The 23,953-nt window shown below is 47.8% G+C and overlaps 1 protein-coding gene across 4 annotated transcripts in view; it reads right to left on the minus strand.

Moving 5' to 3' along the window:
• PARVB (parvin beta) overlaps positions 1–23,953 on the minus strand; it is a 70,673-nt gene that overhangs the window by 19,415 nt on the left and 27,305 nt on the right. For all 4 annotated transcript variants that reach the window (XM_083366339.1, XM_083366337.1, XM_083366338.1 and 1 more), the window contains exons 2-5: positions 19,721–19,810; positions 18,161–18,231; positions 15,103–15,205; positions 1,556–1,696 (exon numbers count right to left, since the gene is read on the minus strand). In XM_083366339.1, coding sequence (XP_083222465.1) covers positions 1,556–1,696; positions 15,103–15,205; positions 18,161–18,231; positions 19,721–19,810 — 405 coding nt within the window. The remainder of the gene's footprint in view (positions 1–1,555; positions 1,697–15,102; positions 15,206–18,160; positions 18,232–19,720; positions 19,811–23,953) is intronic.

Raw genomic sequence — 23,953 nt, forward strand, 5'->3', positions numbered from 1 at the left:
AAGTAGGAGTCCATTTATGCCAGTAAACGGGTCTAAAAACCTTATTACACGTAGTCTTTGATTTATGACCATAATTGAGCCTGACAGTGATGGTCGTAAGTTGGTCATCATCGTCACTTAAAGCAGGTCATCACACGACTGACCCAATTTTATGACTTTTTCTGCAATGATCACTAAGTGAGTGCCACAATCGTAAAGCTAAGGCTGGAGTCTTTAAGCTATGTTATTCGGGGTGGGGTGTTTTTGCTAGAAACAGGACTGTGGGATGCTACGAATGGCCATATATGTGATCAAGTTCTCTGTGGGCGCGCCAGACCTGTGGAACCGCTTGCTGGTTGAGCTCCGGATGGCCCCCGACCTTCGCTCCTTCCGGCGCGATCTAAAAACGTACTTATTTGAGCAATCTGACCGGTTAGGATGGGGTTTTAATATGTTTTTAATTATTGTCTTAAATTTTAAATTTGGGCATTATATTTAATCGTTTTTTAACTTTTGTATTCTGTTTTGTATTCTGTACACCGCCCTGAGTCCTTCGGGAGAAGGGCGGTATAAAAATATAATAAATAAATAAATAAGTTCCCGAGCGCCCAAAATGCAGCCACAGGTGAATGTGATTTGCAGCATACAGAAGTTTAGGTGTTAAGTGAGGTGCATGTTAAATTCTGGAAAATGGCAGGCGCAGTGGCACAAAGTCCCACCCCTTTTGTACCTGCAAGCAAAATGGGTGTGGCTTCGATCATGACACTGCACTGCCATTTGGCAGATTTTGCTATTTTTTTGCCCCTCTATGTGTGACATCTGTCAGGAACCCATTAAAGTATTTCTTGGGCTTGAACAGAAACTCTTTGTAGCTGACGTGATCCCAAGAAAAACATATTTAATTTTTTTAAGCATGTTTCTAGCTTTCCTGACTAAGGTATGCTGTAAGGCAGCAGTCCCCAACCTGTGCGGCTTGGCGGTCTGCCTGGGGAGGGAGAGAGGGGAACTGGACCACACGGCCAGTGGGACAGCACACACACGCACGTGCCAGCCTGCCTCTTGCACGAGTGGAGCAGTGTGCGCACGTATGCGCTGGTCCGCCTCTCCCGCGGCCTGATTCCGAATAGGTCACAGCTGAGTAATGGGCCACAACTCACGAGATTGGGGACCCCTGCTGTAAGGTATAGATGAAATTTGGAATCAAAATTATGACTGCCCCATTTTAATCTGAGTGGCTAAAAAGGAGGCATCCTGCCATCCTGGTGAACTACCTATTTTTTTTACCAGTGATGGGCAGCACGGCGGCATGCTAAAGTATGCAAATACAACGACTTTATCTAATCCATATTCGTTGTACAACACAGCTTCCATGCTCTTTCCTTAACACTGAATGAAATAAAGGTAAGAGATGGATCCCCCTCTTTAAATCTTGAAACGCTGAGATCTTGCCAGCAATAGTGCCTCAGTGCTCTTTGGGGTTTACCACCACCACCACCCGGAACCCTCAGAGTGGAAAACAATCGATTAGTAAAGCACAGTAGGTTCCTTGGTATGCTTTTCGAAGTCTGATGCTTACGGTCCACGCTCCATTTGATCGTCCAGCCGTGGGGTCGAAGTAAATCATAGACAGCCTCCAGGACAGTCTGCAGTTTCTGTTTCTGTCCAATTTCAGACTGTGTCACTTCAGCCACATTTAGTTTACGACCAGCTAGCTTTTCTAGATTGAAAACACAGATAAGCAGAAGAAAAATTGTTCGGGGAAGGCAGGGGTCTTTACGAAGGCCTTTGCAACAACTTCGGCCCTACAGGCAGACCTCATTTATTGACCCTTCGCAGTTATGACAGTGAGGAAAAAGCAACGGCGCAGTCAATCCTCACATTTGCAACCATCCCAGGGAGGTAAACCAAAGGAAAACCTGACGTCAAACTGTAGCCACGGTCACAAGCACAGTTTATTAGCGACCGTTTCATGAAGCGACAAGAGTTCCAGGCCCCAACTGAGGTTGCTAGAGAGGAAAGTTAGGACACCCAGAAACAGATGTACATTTTGCAAATGTTCATTATTTAAGTTTTTGAATTAAAACTTCATTTGCTGACACTCGCTCAAGCACTGAGCAGTCTGTATTAGTTTGAGTTGCGCAAGTAAGGGCGCTCACAAGGCATGGTGCTTTCCATTATGTGATGATTCACAAAGTGAATCTGCAATGACACCTACGCTACTCAGCTTATACCAGGGGTCAGAAACCTGAAACAGTGAAAGAGCCACTCGGAACCGGTTCTCTCACACAAGGAAAAACTGGGAGCTGCAAAAAATGTGTGCGCATGTGCATACATGCGCGCATGTGCAGAACAGGGTTTGACTGAAGAGTGGAGCCAAGGTGAGATATGCACCTATCCTGCATAATTGAATTGATTGGTTGAACTTTTTTAGTCCCACTTTTTTTGGGGGAGGAACTGCACATGGCAGAGGACTGGGAGCCACAGGAGACGACTGAAAGAGCCGCATGCGGCTCCGGAGCTGCGGGTTGCAGACCTGTGGCTTATACAGATATGCCAGATATCTCAGCAAAAAGGGGGTACAAATTTGGATACCCTGATGAATTTGGCCATAGCGGTACAAGGAAAACACTTGGAGGTGGCAGGTAAGTCCTGTCCAAAGATTTTAATATCTTGGGGAAATTATTCACTGACTGGAGGCTCACTCCTAGCACCAACAAAACATAACTACATGCTTTAAAAACAAACTAGCATATGAAGCCCCCAAAGATTATTTTTTTAAAAACCAACATACTGTACTCCCTTATAATCCCTGTCTAAAGTACGTTGGAGTAATAGCGCGCTGGACTCTCTTCTATAAGATAACACAAGAGAATACAGCAGCAAAAATCAACACCAGGAACAACATGCTCCAGAAATGATGTGGAAATAAAATTGCCTGCTTCAGGCCAGCAGCCTTAGGGTTGATCTACTCCACAGCAGAATACTGTGCCCTTGCATGGCTTAGCAGCTGCCATACTGGTAAGTTAGACGCCAGACTCAATGACATCATGAGGATTATAAACGGGTGTATTAAAACCACTCCAATTTGCTGGCTTTCTATTCTGAGCTATATATCACCACCAGTTTTACGGAGGCAAGATGCACTAGCACTAGTGAAAGAATACAGAAGAATTAGGAACAAGTCACTCCTATTGGTGCATGCCAATCTTTCTCATTTATCAACTGGAAGATAAATCCAGGAATCAACTGGAAGATAAATCCAGGAATCCCCCACTTGCACAACATCTGCCCAACAACTTTAACATCGATTCCCAATGGAAACCAAATGGGTTGCCGAATGCCCAGATATAGGAAGACATATAAGTGACCCCACACAAAGCTGCCAGGCTTTGAACTACCATGTCAGCAATGGGCAATCCTGAATAGGATTCGCACTTCGCACGGCATCTACTGGGACTCTCTGTATAAATGGGGCATAGTATCCTCTCCCAGTGCGACTGCGGGGTCGCACGTCAAACTGTAGATCACATTGTGACTGGATGTAAGCTGAGAGCATATACCGGTCCAGTATCTGATTGATAAACGATGCTGCGCTTCAATGGTCAAATGGCCTACACGGGTAGGCAACCTTGGCTCTTTTATGACTCGTGGACTTCAACTCAAAAGAGCCAAGGTTGCCTATCCCTGGCCTAGACATGGGTATTTGAACATAGATCTTTTAAACATTTATATTGTGGTTTACTAATCTAGGTCACAGGTCTGCAACCCGTGGCTCCGGAGCCGCATGCGGCTCTTTCAGTTGTCTCCTGCGGCTCCCAGTCCTCTGCCATGTGCATTCCAAAAAAAAAAAAAAGTGGGACTAAAAAAGTTCAACCAATCAATTCAAATATGCAGGGTAGGTCCATATCACGCCTTGGCTCCACTCTTCAGTCAAACCCTGTTGTGCGCATGCACACATGTACGCACATGTGTGCATGCGCAGCGGCGACATAGCGGACTACCAACTTATTTATTAACTTATTTATTAACTTATTTATTAATTTTCCATCTGCCTCCTTTTCTCCCCTTTGGACTGGGACGGACCTGGGTACAGGCCACAGTGGGAGAGTGGCTTGTTTTACATCGGCAGCCCCATAGAGGTGGTAGCTCTGTGGGTGCTGCCCCACCCAGGGTGGGCATTTTGGACCATCCCCGGGAGCAGACTCGCGGCCCGTTGTGAGAGGACGGGTTGTGGTCTGCCCCTGGGAGTATCCAACCGAGTGGCAGTAGGTTGGTGGATGGCCCAAATGTTCCACTCCTTACCTTCGAACCTCCTGTTGGATTTTTAATCATTGGACTGCCCTCCCTGGACTTGCTCGGACTGTATGCTTCGATATTCCGATACGGACTTGCTCGCCCTCAGGGACGCCCCCCTCTCCTGGGTGCGTCCCGCCTTCTTCTCTATCCCCAGTCTCGATGAGGGGCCCAATTATTGGGACCCTGAGAGATGGCCGGGTAAGACCAGGGGCTCTCGATATAAATTTAATAAGAGGCCCCTGGTTAATTTTTTAGTCAAATTTTTTAGGGGGTTGGGGAGGGGGGTGGGGGGTAGTGGTTGTCTGGCTGTGGGGGGTAGCCAAACAACTGGGTTGCAGGCCAGGCCTGGGTCTGACGGCGTTCGGGGAGAGCGGGGTGTGGTTACATCTGGGGCTCCGGAGCGGGTCGTGGGACTGCCGATTCCCACGACATTGGGGTATGGCAGCAGGCGTATGGACAGAGGGCCGTATCGTTACTGGGAGGGCCGTCTCCGCTGTTTACAAGCGGTGAGGCGCTCCGACCCTCTGGTTCTTCCCCGAGGTGCCGGGAGCGAGGATGTGCAGCCTCCTGAGCTCCGGCTGGTGTACCTGAATGCTAGGTCCGTGGTTAATAAAGCTCCCCTCGTTAGGGATTTAGTTGAGGGTGAGCATGCGGACCTGGCCTGCATCACGGAGACTTGGTTGGGCCCTGAGGGTGGGGTCCCTTTGGTTGACCTCTGCCCACCAGGCTTCCGGGTGCTACACCGGCCGCGAGCTCATGGCAGGGGTGGGGGAGTGGCGGTTACCATTAGGGAGACCTTATGTCCGCGGGAGACCACCGTTTCTCAGATAGTCGGGTGTGAGTCTCTCTTTATGAGATTTGGTCCTGGGGCGCAGTTGGGCTTGCTGCTGGTGTACATTTCGCCTAGTCGCACAGCGGCAGCTCTGCCCGAGCTGCTCGATATCCTCTCGGGTTTGGTGGTTGAGTTTCCCAAACTTATAGTTTTGGGAGACTTCAATCTACCATCCCTGGGAGGTTCATCTGAGCTAGCTCGGGAGTTCATGGCTTCCATGGCGGCCATGGACCTGACGCAATTAATTTCAGAGCCAACTCATGAGGGAGGCCACACCCTTGACCTGATTTTTTTATCTAGACAGTGGTTGGATGATCTAGGTGGGGGCTCTCCATTTATTATGCCCCTGTCATGGACCAATCATCATCTCCTGCGGCTGGTCTTCCGTTTTGCCACCCCCCGCCGTGGGGGTACGGAGCCAATTAGATGGTACCGCCCCAGACGCTTAATGGATCCTGATAGATTCCAAGCGGCGCTGGGGTCCCCACCTGCCTCCACTGCTCACAGCTCGGCGGATGCCTTAGTGGAAGCCTGGGAAAGGGCAGCCACTGAGGCACTTGACTGGGTTGTACCCTTGCGGCCCCTGACCCGGCGCAGATCCCAGCGAGCTCCATGGTTTTCCGCGGAGCTCCGGGAGATGAAGCGTCGGAAACGGGGCCTAGAGAGCTGCTGGAGGTCTAGCCGATCTGAACCCAACCGGTTGCGGTTAAGAACCTATATTAGGTCTTATCTCGCAGCGATGAGGGTGGCGAGGTGCAATTACTTCTCCACCCTCATCGCGTCCGCAGATAATCGCCCGGCCGCCTTGTTTAGGGTGACTCGCTCACTTCTTAATCAGGAGGTGAGGGAGGATCCCTTGCAGGGTCGTGCCGAGGAATTTAGTCAACATCTGTCGGATAAAATCGCTCGGATTCGGACCGGTTTGGACTCCAGCTGGGCAGAGTCAGGCGATCAGGACACGGGCGGTCTTGTCAATGTTATCTGGGAAGAGTTTGATTCTGTGACCCCTGATGAAGTGGACAGGATTATGGGGAGGCTGAGCTCCTCCACATGTTTGTTGGACCCGTGCCCTTCCTGGCTGGTTTATGCAGCTAGGGAGAGGACACGAGGCTGGCTCCAGGCGGTTATATCTGCTTCTTTGAGTGAGGGTTATTTCCCCACCGTCTTGAAGGAGGCGGTGGTGAGACCTCTCCTCAAGAAGCCTGCCTTGGACCCAGCTGTTTTGAACAACTTTCGTCCAGTCTCCAACCTTCGCTTTCTTGCGAAGGTTGTCGAGAGTGTGGTGGCGCATCAGCTCCCTCTGGTCCTGGATGAAGCGGATTATCTGGACCCCTACCAATCGGGTTTCAGGCCCGGGTACAGCACGGAGACGGCATTGGTCGCTCTGGTGAATGATCTCTGGAGGGCTCGGGATAGGGGATATTCCTCTGTCCTAGTCCTATTAGACCTCTCGGCGGCTTTCGATACCATCGACCATGGTATCTTGCTGCAGCGTCTCAGGGTATTGGGAGTGGGAGGCACAGTTCTTCAGTGGTTCTCCTCCTATCTCCTGGGATGCACGCAGTCGGTGTTGGCAGGGGGGCAGAGATCGGCCCCTAGGTCTCTCGTTTGTGGAGTTCCTCAGGGGTCGGTTCTCTCGCCTCTCCTGTTCAACATCTATATGAAACCGCTGGGTGAGATCATTCGTGGTTTTGGAGTTGGGTATCATCAGTATGCCGATGATACCCAACTTTTCTTTTCGACCCCAAACCACCCCAGTGATGCCCTCGCTGTGATGTCCCGTTGCCTGGAGGCGGTTCGGGTCTGGATGGTGTTCTGAACCAACCCTCTTCTGGCCGTGGAGGTTCACAGGCACCATCGGAATGGCGTCGCTCGGCGTGGTCGTGGTGGGTCGTCCGATCTATCACACCGTCTAGATCGGGCTCGGGCCGTTTCCCGACAGCAAAGCAGGGGACTTTCTCGGGGCCGGCTTGGTCACTGATGCCCGCTGACGCTTCTTTGGACAAGAAGCAGCCAAATGTCCAGGGTCCCCACAGTAAAAACACAACCCCTCCGATCGTCGTCTCTCCATTTCCGTCACCGATAGACGGGACCTGGCGGCACCCAGCTCCATTGGCTCCTCCCTCTGGACTGGGGGCTCACGCACAACAGGGGCGGCAGGGGTCTGTGGGGTGGCACGGCGACTCTTTCGCTGCTGCAGCCGGGCATCGATCCGCAGACAAAGATGGATCAGCCCATTCAGATCTGAGGGAATGTCCACGCGGGCCAGCTCATCCAACATCTCCTCTGACAAGCCATCCTGAAAGGCATCCACGAGCGCAGCCTCATTCCAGGCGGAATCCTGGCTAAGCAGCCGGAAATCGCTGATATAGGCCTGTAGAGGGCGCTGACCCTGCCTCAAAGCTTTCAGGCGTCGGGTGGCAGTCTGCGCCTTAATCGGGTCCTCGTACATGAGGCGCATATGGTCACAAAACCCCCCAAAGTTATCCAACAAAGGGCTAGGCTGTGCCAACAGAGGCGTGCCCCAACGAGCTGCATCTCCCGACAGGAGGCTCAACACGAATCCCACCTTATCTCGGTCAGTGGGGAAATCAGCTGCTCTCACGCTGATAAAAAGCTGGCATTGTCCCAAGAAGGCAGGAAACAGTTCTGGAGTACCAGCAAATTTATCCGGCATAGCTATCTGACATTTCCTCCTGGGTGGGGGTGCAGCATGTACCTGAGCTTGCAGTTGAGCCACCTGAGCTGCCAGCAAAGTGAGTTGCTGGGTGAGCTGGGCATTCTCGGCAAGAAGCTGCTCCATCGTAGTAATAAGGGGTGGTTGGCTGAAAGCAAACTGTTCTGAACCAGCCCTCTTCTGGCCTTGTAGTAAGGCAAACCCCTATTCAGAAAGAAGAGACTGGAGAGCGTCCAAGGCTAAAAGGCATCTGCCAAGATTTAATTACGCAGTTAACAAAAACACAAGAGCTTGTCTTCTCAAGCGGAAAAGTTGCTTTCAGCAACCAGCCCCTCCCCAAACACTCCTTTTATAGAGAGCTCAGGGCGTGGTCTCCCTGTGCCTCCTCCCGAGGAGTCCCACAGCCTTTCTTTGTTTGTTCCTGCTCGACTGCCTCTTGCGTCGGGCATCCTTGAACAGGGCCAGCTGTGGGTCATCTTCCTCCGCACTCTCGGGCTCACGCAGCTGAGAAGAGGTCCCCGGCTGAGGGCTCTGCAAAGCCTTCAAACCATCATCAGCCGGTTCGTTTCCCTCCCCCTCATCTGAGTCATCCGATACATCGGAGCCGGCTGTCGGACCCACAGGCTGGCCCTGAGTCACAACACTATCCCGCACCGCAGGGCCCTTCCCCCGGGTCTGCCGATCCGGATGCGGTCGGGATGGGAACTGTTCGTGAAAAGCAGTCACCAACGCAGGGGCATGAACGGCGGTCGCGTCTTCCCATGTGAAGTCCTCCGGCCCGTACCCTTTCCACTCGATCAGGTACTGGAAGCGACCTTTCAGCCAGCGGGAATCCCTGATGCTGGCGACCTCGTACTCGGGGGTGCTGTCGCCATCACGAGGTCCTGATGGGGGAGGTTCCGCTTGGCGAAGTGGACAAGCCGGTTGTTCGGGGACCAACAAGGACCGATGGAAGACGGGGTGCACGCGCAGGGAACGTGGCAGAGTTAAACGATAGGCGACCGGGTTGATGACGGCCTCGACTGGGAACGGTCCAAGGTAACGGTGGTCCAGCTTCCTCGCCGGCCGAGTGGATGGTAGGTTTCTGGTGGACAGCCAGACCCGATCCCCCACCGATAATGGAGGCGTATCCCTTCTCGACCGATCGGCGAACCTCTTGTAGTCGGCCTTGACCTTCTCCAGCTGCCGTCGCACCAACCGATGGATCGCCTGTAATTCCGCCATGAATTCGTTCGCTGCCGGCTCCGGTGAGTCCACGGGAGAAAGGGGGAAAAACCTGGGGTGATAACCCACGTTGGCCAGGAACGGTGTCATCTGCGTGGAGGTGTGCTGCGAGTTGTTAAAGGCAAACTCGGCTATGGCCAAATAGTCCACCCAATTGTCCTGCTGCAGGTTAACATAGCAGCGCAGATACTGCTCTAAGATGCCGATGACCTTCTCGGTACCCCCGTCGGTCTGAGGATGATGCGCGGACGAGAGGCAAACCTTAATGTCCAACGCCCGCATCAACTCCTGCCAGAAGCGGGCTGTAAACTGGGCCCCCCTATCGGAGACGACCCTATCGGGAAGGCCGTGCAGCCGGAACACCTGTTGGATGAACATGCGACTAGTGGCGCGAGCTGACGGTAAGCCGCGACAGGGGATGAAGTGCGCCATCTTGGTCAACATGTCCACCACCACAAACACTGTCGTGAAGCCGGAGGATGGAGGTAGATCCGTCAGAAAGTCCATGGACACAGCCCCCCAGGGTCTCTTGGGCGTTGGCAAAGGCTGCAGTAAACCAGGCGGGGCCCCTGTCGCTGACTTGGCCTGCCTGCATGGGATGCAGGAGGTGACATAAGACTGGACATCGTGTCGGACTCGGGGCCACCAGAAGGTACGGGAGACCAGGTTCAGAGTCTTGAACAGGCCAAAATGCCCCGCAGCCGGGTTATCATGACATTGGCTGAGGACGAGTCCCCTGAGTGGCCCTCCTGGAACATAGAGCCAGTCACGATAATACAGGAGTCCATCCGTGACCGACCAAGGTGAATCTGGCCCCACCTCTTCCTTCCGCTGAGCCACCCACGCCTCCTGCTGCTGCGCCTCCCGGATCCGAGCCCGTATATCCACCGGCTCCCGCACCACAGCAAAAGACTCGACGGGGATCACTGTCCTGGGCGGAAGCTTGTCTTCCACTCGGGTGTACTCGGGCTTCCTGGACAGAGCATCCGCTCTCTGGTTGTGCCCGCTTGGTATGTACCGCACCCGGAAGTCAAACCTCGCAAAGAAGAGGGACCACCGGATCTGGCGTTGGTTCAAATTCCGAGCGGTCTGCAGGCTTTCCAGATTCTTGTGGTCCGTCCGGACCTCGATTTGATGCCGCGCCCCCTCCAGATGATGCCTCCAAGCCTCGAACGCCGCCTTGATGGCCAGCAGCTCCTTCTCCCAGATGGTATAGTTGCGCTCCGAGGGGTTCAATTTCCGAGAGTGATACGCGCAAGGGAAAAGGGTACCGTTGGGCGTCGCTGCCTGGAGTAACACGGCCCCAATGGCAATGTCGGAGGCGTCCGCCTCCACGACAAACGGCCGTTGCGGGTCAGGATGCTTCAAGATGGGCTCCTTCATGAAGGCGTCCTTCAAAGCTTGGAACGCCTGTTGTTCGGGGGCGTTCCACTGGAACCGAGTCTTCTTCTGCAGGAGCCGGGTAAGGGGGGCTGTCAAGGCAGCAAAGCCAGGAATGAATGTTCGATAGTAGTTGGCAAATCCAAGAAGTCGCTGAACATCCTTCACGCGACGTGGGGGTTGCCAACTCTGCAACGACTCAACTTTACTCGGTTCCATGGCGATGCCCTCAGGAGAAATGCGGTGACCCAAGAAATCGATGGTCACCTGGTAAAACTGGCACTTTTCCAACTTGGCAAACAGCCGATGTTTCCGGAGGCGCTGCAGGACCTGACGGAGATGCTGATGATGCGCTTCACGCGACGGGGAGTAAATCAGGATGTCGTCCAGGTAAATCACGACAAACTGGTCCAACAGATCTCGAAAGATGTCGTTCATAAAATGCTGAAACACAGCGGGGGCGTTGGTCAGGCCAAACGGCATCACCGTGTACTCGATATGTCCATAGCGAGTACCAAACGCCGTCTTCCACTCATCACCCGGCCGAACCCTGACGAGGTTGTAAGCTCCACGCAGGTCCAGTTTCGTGAAAATCTTAGCCTCCCGGAGTCGGTCCAAGAGCTCGGGGATGAGGGGCAGCGGGTAGCGGTTACACACCGTGATGGCGTTGAGTTTCCGGTAGTCACAGCAGAGCCGTAACTCGCCCGACTTCTTTTTGACGAAGAGCACGGGCGCAGACACTGGCGAGGACGAGGGCCGGATGAAACCACGAGCCAAATTCTTTGTCAGGAAGTCCCGCAATGCAGCCAACTCGGGCTCCGACATGGAATACAAACGCCCCACTGGGAGAGGCGCATCAGGAACTAGATCAATGGAACAGTCATAGGGCCTGTGCGGGGGTAATTGGTCCGCCTCTGACTCGCTGAACACATCAGCAAAGTCGGACAGTTCGGGAGGCAAAGAAACTCCTGAGGAGCCCTCCACCTGGCCGGCACAGATATGACAGGTGTGGTCCACGCACTGCAAACTTGGGAAGGTGACCAAGTTCTGAGACCAATAGATCTGTGGATCATGCGCCCGGAGCCACGCCAGTCCCAGGACCACGGGGAAGTGCAGATCCGAAGTGATGTAGAACTGAATGGCCTCCACATGGGAACTGATAGCCATACTCACTGGTTGCGTGGCGGCCGTAATAGGCCCGGACAGGAGCACTCGTCCATCAATAGTCTCCACTAGCATGGGCGGATCCACCGGACACTGAGGAACAGCCCATTTGGCCACGAAGGCCGAGTCCATAAAGTTAGTGGTAGCCCCAGAGTCAATTAAGGCATGGACCGGAATCCCCTCTGGCTTGCCAGGAAGGATCAGTCGTGCCTCCAAAATCAAATGCCGTGGAGGTTCACAGGCACCATCGGAATGGCGTCGCTCGGCGTGGTCGTGGTGGGTCGTCCGATCTATCACACCGTCTAGATCGGGCTCGGGCCGTTTCCCGACAGCAAAGCAGGGGACTTTCTCGGGGCCGGCTTGGTCACTGATGCCCGCTGACGCTTCTTTGGACAAGAAGCAGCCAAATGTCCAGGGTCCCCACAGTAAAAACACAACCCCTCCGATCGTCGTCTGTCCATTTCCGTCACCGATAGACGGGACCTGGCGGCACCCAGCTCCATTGGCTCCTCCCTCTGGACTGGGGGCTCACGCACAACAGGGGCGGCAGGGGTCTGTGGGGTGGCACGGCGACTCTTTCGCTGCTGCAGCCGGGCATCGATCCGCAGACAAAGATGGATCAGCCCATTCAGATCTGAGGGAATGTCCACGCGGGCCAGCTCATCCAACATCTCCTCTGACAAGCCATCCTGAAAGGCATCCACGAGCGCAGCCTCATTCCAGGCGGAATCCTGGCTAAGCAGCCGGAAATCGCTGATATAGGCCTGTAGAGGGCGCTGACCCTGCCTCAAAGCTTTCAGGCGTCGGGTGGCAGTCTGCGCCTTAATCGGGTCCTCGTACATGAGGCGCATATGGTCACAAAACCCCCCAAAGTTATCCAACAAAGGGCTAGGCTGTGCCAACAGAGGCGTGCCCCAACGAGCTGCATCTCCCGACAGGAGGCTCAACACGAATCCCACCTTATCTCGGTCAGTGGGGAAATCAGCTGCTCTCACGCTGATAAAAAGCTGGCATTGTCCCAAGAAGGCAGGAAACAGTTCTGGAGTACCAGCAAATTTATCCGGCATAGCTATCTGACATTTCCTCCTGGGTGGGGGTGCAGCATGTACCTGAGCTTGCAGTTGAGCCACCTGAGCTGCCAGCAAAGTGAGTTGCTGGGTGAGCTGGGCATTCTCGGCAAGAAGCTGCTCCATCGTAGTAATAAGGGGTGGTTGGCTGAAAGCAAACTGTTCTGAACCAGCCCTCTTCTGGCCTTGTAGTAAGGCAAACCCCTATTCAGAAAGAAGAGACTGGAGAGCGTCCAAGGCTAAAAGGCATCTGCCAAGATTTAATTACGCAGTTAACAAAAACACAAGAGCTTGTCTTCTCAAGCGGAAAAGTTGCTTTCAGCAACCAGCCCCTCCCCAAACACTCCTTTTATAGAGAGCTCAGGGCGTGGTCTCCCTGTGCCTCCTCCCGAGGAGTCCCACAGCCTTTCTTTGTTTGTTCCTGCTCGACTGCCTCTTGCGTCGGGCATCCTTGAACAGGGCCAGCTGTGGGTCATCTTCCTCCGCACTCTCGGGCTCACGCAGCTGAGAAGAGGTCCCCGGCTGAGGGCTCTGCAAAGCCTTCAAACCATCATCAGCCGGTTCGTTTCCCTCCCCCTCATCTGAGTCATCCGATACATCGGAGCCGGCTGTCGGACCCACAGGCTGGCCCTGAGTCACAACAGATGGGGAGGAACAGACTTCAACTCAACCCTGACAAGACTGAGTGGCTGTACATTCCGGCATCCCGGGACATTCAAAATGTTCCATCTCTTTCTATGGGGGGGTGAGCTCTTACCCCCCGTGGATAGGGCTCGCAACTTGGGAGTCCTCCTAGATTCACGGCTTACCCTGGAAGATCATATAGTGGCCGTGACTAGGGGGGCTTTCGCCCAGGTTCGCCTGGTGCGCCAGTTGCGGCCCTATCTGAACCGGGATGCCCTGTGTACGGTCACTCATGCGCTCGTGACCTCTCGCCTTGACTACTGTAATGCTCTCTACATGGGGCTTCCCTTGAAGACCACTCGGATGCTCCAACTGGTACAGAATGCGGCCGCGAGAGTTGTCTTGGGAGTTTCCCGGTACTCCCATGTTACACCTTTGCTCCGCGAGCTGCATTGGTTACCAGTTGTCTTTCGGGTGAGGTTCAAGGTTTTGGTAACGATCTTTAAGTCCCTACATGGCATGGGTCCGGGATACCTCAGGGACCACCTGCTGCCGGCGTCAACTCCCCTCCGCCCTGTGCGTTCCCACAGAGAGGGCCTCCTCAGGGTGCCGCCAGTCAGGGAATGCCGACTGGTGACCCCCAGGGGGAGAGCCTTCTCTGTGGGCGCTCCGGCATTATGGAACCAACTGCCGGTGGAGCTCCGGATGGCACCAGACCTCCGAACTTTCCGTCGTGACCTGAAGACCCACCTATTCGAAATAGCTGGTCTGGCCTGACGGGGATGGGTTTTAATAGTTGTTTTAGACTTGTTCACTGTTTTTAACTGGGCATGGGTTTAATCTTTTTTTTAATTTTTGTATTGTCTTTTTTACATATGCCCTGTGAACCGCCCTGAGTCCCCAACAAGGAGAAGGGCGGTATATAAATTAAATAAAACTAAACTAAACTAAACTAAACATGCGTACACATTTTTTGCGGCTCCCAGTTTTTCCTTTTGTGAGGGAACCGGTTCCAAGTGTCTCTTTCACTGTTTCAGGTTGCTGACCCCTGATCTAGGCGAAATGTTAATATATATTGCTACTCCTTATATGATATGCCATACGCTAAATAAACAAATAAACAAACTACAATTCTCCTCCAACAAGATTTAGCCAATGACAACTTGGTTCTCTTCTCTCTCTTTGCACACCTTCTGCTAATTTTACACTTGAGTGCCAACACCCCATCCAGTTCACATGGGAACCATCTCGTTTCAAGAACCACTTTGTGCTTTTATCTTCCTACATAGCTTCATTCTGAGAATATTCCACATGTTACAAAAGCTTAAATCTTTCCAGAACAAAGTCTCTCAACTTTATGGTTTGCTTTAAGTGGACGTTTATGCTGATTTTTGCATAAATTTGTGCCATAAGATACAGTATACATATAGGAAAGTAAAATAACCAGTCCCTGAGCTAATATGGTTATTCATTCATTGATGTGGCCTCTTTGCCTTAAAAGGACCTAGCAGGTGACTAAGCTTGTTTGCCAAGTCCAGGGGTAGGCAACCTTGGCTCTTTTATGACTCGTGGACTTCAACTCCCAGAATTCCTGAACCAGCCACGCTGAGGGGAAAGGGAGAGGTTTCCAAGCTGAGCCATGCTGGCTCAGGAATTCTGGGAGTTGAAGTCCACGAGTCATAAAAGAGCCAAGGTTGTCTTCCCTTGGCAAAGTCCCTGCCCCTCCTTCAAGCTTGGATTCAACATGATCATTGCCAAAGGCCATTTCATATAGGAACACAATTATGTCAAAATTTAAGCCTGAGTTTGCTTAATCCAGGCCAACTCCTTATCCACCATTTTCACACATAATACCTCACCTAGCAATTTCTGTAGCACTTGCCCGTCATAGACGTCTTCTTCAAGCTGTTTGACAATTATCCTTTCTTCAACCAGGACGTCATTTATCCAGTCAATCAAGACCTGTACAATGAGGAAAGAGGAAAAAAAATATTCAAGTCATCTAAATAACACTGTGAGGAAAGCAACTGAATATGGCTAGCCCTCAACTTGCAGCAGTTCATTTAATGACTGTTCAGTTAAAAGTGATTTATGACCATTTCTCAGACTTACCACCGTTGTAGCATCCCCATGAACACATGTCAAAATTCAGTATTAAATACTGAAATAAAAAGAAATTTTGATTACTACTTAAAAAAAACTGAAAACTAGCAAAAAGGAAGGATATCATATTGTATCCTTAATTTGTTGACATAGCGGGTGAGAAGTTAAGTAGACGGGATGTCTATTTTGAATACTAGGTTTTGTGAGGAATGGTGATAGATGAATTGGGAGTATATTAAAAATCTCGGGAACGATAAATATCAAACGTTAAATCTAAAGGTTAGTGGAAATTAAAACTGAAAAATCTATTAGATCATTGATTGTCTAAAAGATTGTATGTTAAAACCACTAGAATATGTGTAAACTAAAAACTATGGATATATGTAAGAAAGTTATTTTCTATGTGATTGGTAAGATAAAACTTGTCCTTTAATTTACAAATAAGACAGGAAACGTTTATGGTAGCAATCTGAAATCTGTACTAATGATATCTGTATGTAATTGAATTACTACTACCCTGCCACCACGTTACTTTTCAAATATGTGAATGGAATATTAGAAAATCAATAAAATTTATTAAAAAAAAAGAACACATGCCAAAATTCAGATGCTTGGCAACTGACTCATATTTATGACCGTTGCTGTGTCCCAAGTTCATGGATCCCCTTTTGCGACCTTCTGACAAGCAAAGTCAATGGGGAAGCCAGATTCACTTAACAACCGGGTTATTAACTTAACAACTGTAGTAATTTACTTCACAATTGTGGCAAGAAAGGTCATCAAATGGGGACAAAGCTCACTTAACAAATTTCTCACTTAACAGCAGAAATGTTAGTCTCAATTGTGGTTGCAAGCCAAGGACTACCTGTATTGCTTTTAATAGGCACAACACTATTTAGAAATATGATGTGTTTATATTATTTTGTAACCTTTTACTGTTTAATTGTCTCATAAAGTCAGACTAACTAATCTAAACTGATAAATTACATAATACTGATGTAAATAAATAGCACTAAGCCTATGTAAGATTAATATTGATATAAATCCTTCCTTTTTTATTTTTGCAAATAAATAAAATTTTAAAAAGGTTTTGTGCACTTTAAGAATGGTAATGGGAAAAATTATGAACTAAGTCTGAAACACTTATGTCAAGTTACAGTTTAGTAGAAAATTTCAAAAATGTTCTACAGATGGTATACAAATTCATCAATAATAATATCTAGAGATAAAATCATATAGTAATTGCTGGAAATGTCATAAACAAAGGTAACCTTAGCCCTAACCCTAACCCTAATATGTTATACATATTATAAAGGGGAAAAATGGACTTTACATTTGAAATGAAACTGCATTTTTATCAGGTATGATCTAAGAAAAAAACATCCTGAAATATTGTAACTTATTGAGATACCTCCTCATATGCTTCATGTTCCTCTTCCCCTTCTCTGCATCTTTTTATTTATTACTAATATTTTTTCTTTATTATTTTAATGTGTAGTACTTTTAATGTTTGTAAGCCATCCACAGTCATCTTTGGAGAAGACGGGTGGGGTGGCACATAAATTTAATAAATAAATAAATAAAATGACAATTATTGAGGGTGAAGGTTCATTCTCCGAGATGGTGGGTTAGTATCCGAATGTTTTGTTGCCAGGCTAGGTAACATCTTCAACGGAGTTTTAAGGGATGTCAGTGTCAGTGTTCTTCTGTTTGTAAGGGCTTCAGGTGTGGGTGTGTCAAGTGAGGGTCTTGTGATGGGTCAATTGACAATTATTTGAGTGATGCTTCTGCACAAAAGAAATTATATCAAGGAATGTACAGAGCAATCTAAATGTGGGCAGAACGCTGATGTGCTTAAGTAGGGGTGCCCAGGTGGCGTCTGCTTTGGAAGTGGGTGGGTACAGCTTCACAACTAAAGCTCTGCCTCTTGGTACAAAAAAAGTGAGGCTTCAAATAGGATTTCACATCCACAATCTTGCAGATTTTGATCACATCCTTTGGACACCGTGGTTGTTAAAACTTCAATCCATTTTCCTGGACTGACTAGCAAAACATATCATTGTCATCCCGGAAGATGGCTATCATTTTTTAACGGCATTTTTCATCCAAACATCTATCTACTTGATATGTCCATTATTTCCCCACTCAGCATTCTGTATGCATAAGATTTTCTTGCTGGGCTGCCCCGCAACCAAGTGAGATTTCCTCTGCAATACACCAACCTACAATTTGCTCTGTAAATCAACAGAGAAGAAAGTACAACATTTCCAACATTGGCACAATAAACATAATGTAGTATGCCTTCTACAACAATTCAATTTCTTAAACCTCTCCACAAATAAATACAGGTGAAGATCTACCACATCTCATCTCTTCCCAATATTAAGAGAAGGAGGCAGAAATAATAAAGGTGGCATTTCTGAAAATACTAACATGCCAAATCAGACAATATTTTTAACTTAAGTTTTTGAATCAAGGATTTCTTGCCTGTCGGATTTTAGTCCTACTGTTCATTCTTTAAGACACGGTCATGATTTTTCTTTTTTCTTTTTAATATATCATACTAAGCTTCCTTCTTAGATAAAAATGGGGACAAGAAATACAGTGGATTTATTGCCTAGAATTTATTACTATATAGTGATAATTTATTACTATATAGCTTCTCCTGTGATAGTTTCTCCAAATGTATTTTCTAGGGAGACATTTTCTAACAATCATTTTTCTGTGCTACCAGAAATGCAACATCAAAACACTTTCATTTTGAGGTAAACTACATCAAAGAAAGGCAAACCTCTGCGTTGAAGCATTCCTCACCTTGATAAGTTCTTTAAACTTGGCATCCTCCTTTGAAGTGGGATCTATCATGGTACGTTCTTCATTTTCCTCTGGCAATTTCAAAAAGAAGCTCTTCATTAAAGCCATCGTGGCACAAACACAAGCACACTGTTTCAGAAATTGCTATTACAAGATATCAGCTGCCATCTGATTTATAAATGGCAAAAACTAGTTATCTCATAAACCTGAAAAGGAATCCAATTATCTAAATTGGGTATGGATATTCTAGAGAATAGAAGGACATGGGGTGACACGATTGCAATATTCCAGTATTTGAGGGGCTGCCACAAAGAAGAGGGGGGGTTCAACCTAATGTCCAAAATATCTGAAGGTAGGACAAGAAACAATGGGTGAAAACTAGTCAAAGAGAGAAGCAACCTGGAATTAAGGAGACACTTCCTAACAGAACAACAGAATAATTAACCAGTGAAACAGCTTCTCTTCAGAAGTTGTAGGTGCTTCATCACTGGAGGTTTTTTAAGAAGAGTGGACAGCCACCTGTCTGAAATGGTATAGGGCAGTGATGGCGAACCTTTTAGAGACCGAGTGCCCAAACTGCAACTCAAAACCCACTTATGTATCGTTGGGTGCCGGGTGGGCGTGGCCCATTGGGTGGGCGTAGTTGTGGTAATGGCAGCCTGGGTGGGACTAAAAAGTTCAATCAATCCCACCTTTGCGAGATCTTTTTTTTTCCGGCGAGAAGTTGAAATCGATTGATAGAACCTCTTTTTTTTTTTGCAACCGAAAGCAACAAGGTTTTATAAAACCCAGCTAAAGGCCTAGGATTGGGGTGATGGCATGTGTGCCCACAGAGAGGGCTCTGGGTGCCACCTGTGGCATGCGTGCCATAGGTTCGCCACCACAGGTATATGGTCTCCTCCTTGAGCAGGAGGTTGAACCTCTAAGGTCCCTTCCAGTTCTATTCTAATTGATTGATTGAAAAAGGCACTGCATGAAGGGTTACACTGTGTTGGTGAACAGGACATGTCGGTGAACCGGGCTTTCAGAGCACGTGATATCTAACCCTGGTTTGCTTGCAAAAGACCTGACCCTTGTAGCTCTCAAACAGGAGTTTTCCAAAGGCAATGGAGGGAGGAAGCAAAGAGAGAATAAAAATTCATCCTCTTTCTCTAGTCATACTTCTATAATAGATGCTAGCTTGCATTTTTACTCAGGATTAATTACTGGATTAGGCTCAGAAAGTACTTAATCTAAATCCAAAGAAAGTGGTACGAAACTCACAAATTTTGAAAATAATTTCAACTTTGGCTAGCTCTAATTCAGATGATCTTTGTTCCAGATCTGGGTAAGGTCAGCAATAAAAAAATAATTTTGGATTGCATGTGTGGGGGGGGGGAAGCATATATGAATACATCAGTTCTTACATTAATGAATTGTTAATTTTAGTTCAGAAATCTTATGTTGTTTAACAAAAATTCAGCTAGAGAGAAGATCCAGGAGCATCACATCATTGGTCCACACAGAAAACAAAACTCTTTTGTTCACATCGTAAGTCTGTGATGTTGCATTCATACATACCTAGTAATGTATCTTCTGGATGAAGATCAGTTGTAGCAGGGGACATTGGTGCATTGATAGCATTTTTGCCTTCTTCTTGCAGATCAGACACTGAAAGAATGGAGAGGCCCAAAATACTTCATAATGGTATATAGCTTAAAATTTGATTCACTTCTACCAGGAGCCTAATGCTTTATTGAATGCATTTTTCTTTGCTTGGATTGAATGGTCTGACTAAAGTTATGCTAAACACCCCCACCTTTTAGGGTAGCTGTACTCCGTAACTATTCCACGATCTGCAATTTTTGAAGAGTCTTTTCCATTTTTATTTTACCTCTTTTCATTCTTCCTCAAGTGACTGTAACTAATTCAGATAATATATTCAGAGAGGTAAATCAAACGTAAATCATTATGCTCTCATCTGTTGGAGAGAACTGAACATTGCTAGAATAGAACAGAATTCTTTATTGGCCAAGTGTGATTGGACACACAAGGAATTTGTCTCCGGTGCAAAAGCTCTCAACGTACATACAAGTAACAAGGGGTAAATCATGATCATAATCATGAAACACAATCATCATAAATCATCACATACAACACTCAGTGATAGTCATAGGATACTAAATAATCATTCTACTTCCAAGTCACATAAAATTCTTAGTGTCTTTATAACTATGAAACAAGAGCAAAATTTAAACTACAAACTAAGCATGTAAGTGAGCAGCATAAGAAAAGGGGTAGGTATATTAAGCAGTCTGCTTTATTCCTCCAAGTTATTAAAATAATATTTGTTTTAATTTCTTGTATCTTCCTCTGTTTTTGCTGAAACACAATGGAAGAACTAAGAAGAAATTTCCTGACAGTTAGAACAATTAATCAGTGGAACAACTTGCCTCCAGAGGTTGTGTGTGTTCTAATACTGGAAGTTTTTAAGAAGAGACTGAACAACCACTTGTCTGAATTGGTATAGGGTTTCCTGTCTGAGCAGGGGCTGGACTAGAAGACCTCCAAGGTCTAATTCTACTCTACTCTACTCTACTCTACTCTACTCTACTCTACTCTACTCTACTCTACTCTACTCTACTCCACTCCACTCCACTCCACTCCACTCCACTCCACTCCACTCCACTCCAGTCCATTCATTATTCCATTGCATTCTATTCTATTCTATTCTATTCTATTCTATTCTATTCTATTCTATTCTATTCTATTCTATTCTATTCTATTCTATTCCATTCCATTCATTATTCCATTCATTATTCCATTGCATTCTATTCTACTCTACTCTACTCTACTCTACTCTACTCTACTCAACTCCATTCCATTCCATTCAATATTCCATTGCATTCTATTCTATTCTATTCTATTCTATTCTATTCTATTCTATTCTATTCTATTCTATTCTATTCTATTCTAATTTCCTATTCTATTCTGAATAAGCCACACCCTAGTCTTTTATTTTGTTACTCAAACAATTTTAAGAGCTAAAGACTATTAACAATATAAGAGTCTCAAATGCTAAATGGTTGAGAATTGTAATTAGTAAAACACAAGTGGAGCAGCCATGCTGTAAATGCCAAAGAAAGGTCTCCCAGAAATTAGTATCCAATGATTGAACAGCAGGTTTTCCAACGACTCTTCAAGACGTGAGCCAGTTTCAAACTGGTGCTGGATATGAAGCATTTCTGGATTCTTCAAGAATAAGACAAGAGACCAACGGAGTCAGTCCTGTTGGTTGCAACGGCTTTTCAACTTGCTCAGCCTCAAAACAAGATGCCAGATTAAATAAAAACCAGGGGCCTTGAATAAAATGGACCTTTCTGCTTTTTGCTAAAGCAGCAACTATTGCATTCCGGACAATAAAACTACACTGAAGGAGGCCAACTCTCAAACAGTGAACAAAGGTGGACTGTTTTTCCATCCTGCTTGAATCCTTTTGATTCCAGCCCTGCCACCTCCAGGCTATCCTCAGCAATTTTCTTCAGAAAGAGTCACTTCCCTGCATCATTGGCTTTGCTCTCTGGCTAGATTCTGCAGCAGAGGCATCCTTTGGTGGAAGGGAGATCGAAAAAAGGCAGCGTTTTGGCCACAATGCATGTAAAAAAAAAGAGGTGACACTTAAATCACACAGCGGCAGTGCCTTCTCGATTTTTTTGAATTCCCTACCTTAATCCAGGTACCCGTTTTAACTTCCCAATTTTACTGTAGTACTTACCAAGGATTTCCTTCTTTCCAACCAATTATGATTATGTAGGCTTAATTCGTTCGGTAGACACCTTCTCCAGCCTAGCACCACCCTTCAAATAATCTTAGGCTAGAGTTTCTCAGCCTTGACAACTTTAACAGGTGTGGACTTCAACTCCCAGAATTGTCCTGGGCTGAGGAATTCTAGGAGTTGAAGTCCACACCTCTTAAAGCTGCCCAGGTTGAGAAATATTGATTTAGACTGTAATATCACATCCTGCACAGACACTAGCCACGTGAGAGGGGGATAATAGGAACTGTGGTCCAAGACATTTGAATGACCTGATATTACAAAAAAAAACACCTCAGTTGCCATTAATGCTTTTTTTGCAGGTAAAAAACCGTGATAAGATTTCCAGCACTTTCTTGGAATTCAAATTGCACAGTTCCAGTTACAACTTAGAAACAGCTGACCATAGTCCATATTGAGGTACTATAACAGTGCATCATTATATCACTTCAAATGATGATCAACATCGCTTATAATGATACACTTTCAGCCAATTGTTGCCTCTGCACGGTGTAAACAGCAGCACCCAGCATTTCCCAATGCAATCTCCACGCTCGGAAGCCGAATCAAGAATGTGGAACTAAAAATAAATCACAACACAACTATCCTCTTCTTGTTATTGTCCTAGAGTGAGCTGGGAGACGTGGGGGAGGCAAAGAAATGCAAGAAGGCTTTCTCCTCAACAAGCCATTTGCACATCTGCCTAGCATGGCAAAGACCAGGCCTTATGCTAGCAGAAAAAGGCCCAGGTATCTTCAAGATCTCCCTCGCGCAGCTAACCCACACAGAAGCAGGCACTCACTCATATCTTTTCCTGCCTCCTGTTTTCTTGCTTTTTTTACAGAGCCGAGGTGCCTTACTAGCATCCGGTAGCATTAAGGTTGCCTCCTTCCGAAAGGCAGTTTTGCCAGCTCAAAGGGCAGAAACTGACCAGCAAAACTGGATTGATTTGGTCACAGTGGTTCCAGAAGCAGTGGCACAGGGGTGTCAAACTCAATTTCATTGAGGGCTGCATCAGCATTGTGGTTGCCCTCAGGGGGCCGGGTGGGTATGGCCAGGGTGGGCATGGCCTACTGGGTGGGCGTGGCTAGAGTGCGTATTTATTTATTTATTTATTTATTTAATTTATATGGCCTACTGAGTGGGCATGGCCAACTCTACATTGTTCGCATCAAGGGTGCCTATGGGGGCCTGGGCAGGAGTGGGACAGATCTGAGGGTCTCTGGCAGAAGGAGGGTCTCTGGGCCAGGGCCAAGGCAGTGGGGGCCGTTCTGTGTCCTCTACAAATAAAAGAGAATATGTGTAGCTCAGGGTTGAAGTGAGGGGTCCTTGCTGTTCTCTTGAGCTTGCTTGTTTTCTTGCAGACGTTTCATTACCCAAACTAGGTAACATCCTCAGTGCAAGTAAGGAGTGCGGTTTGCTGTCAGTATATATTCTGGTGGCTTGCCCTGCTGGTGGATTTGATCTCCTCACCAACGCTGACAGAACAAGCTAGACTAGAATACAAACTTAACAGCGATCCGGTCCTTTCGCCGCGACCTCAAAACTGTTTCCAGGATGGCTTCACGGGCCGCATGAAACCACTTCGTGGGCCGGATCTGGCCCCCGGGCCTTGTGTTTGACATGCAGAGGTGAGGGGTGTAAAAGAAGATACCCTGGCAAGACTGAGTGAAATTCAAGAAGAATGGATGCTTTACCCAGGAGCTAAACAGCTGCCACTCTCTCTGAGTGTGAACAGGGGCTTCTGGCTCTCAATCCTTGGAGGAGATTAACCCACTGCTCATCAAATGCCCACGACAATGGAAGATACCAGACCCATCAAAACACGATACCCCAGGGAAACAGGAAAATATGTCACAGTTGCACCCAGTAGGCAGTTAGGGGGCATTTCTACAAAAGGCAACTGGCATTTCTCAGGGCCTCAAACTGAGCTTAAGATCACAAAGAGGGTTACAAGACTGTCAGTGCATGGCACGTATGAAAAACTCCTGCTGGTATCT

This window comes from Vipera ursinii, assembly GCF_947247035.1.
Source record: "Vipera ursinii genome assembly, chromosome: 6".
Classification (NCBI taxonomy): Eukaryota; Metazoa; Chordata; class Lepidosauria; order Squamata; family Viperidae; genus Vipera; species Vipera ursinii.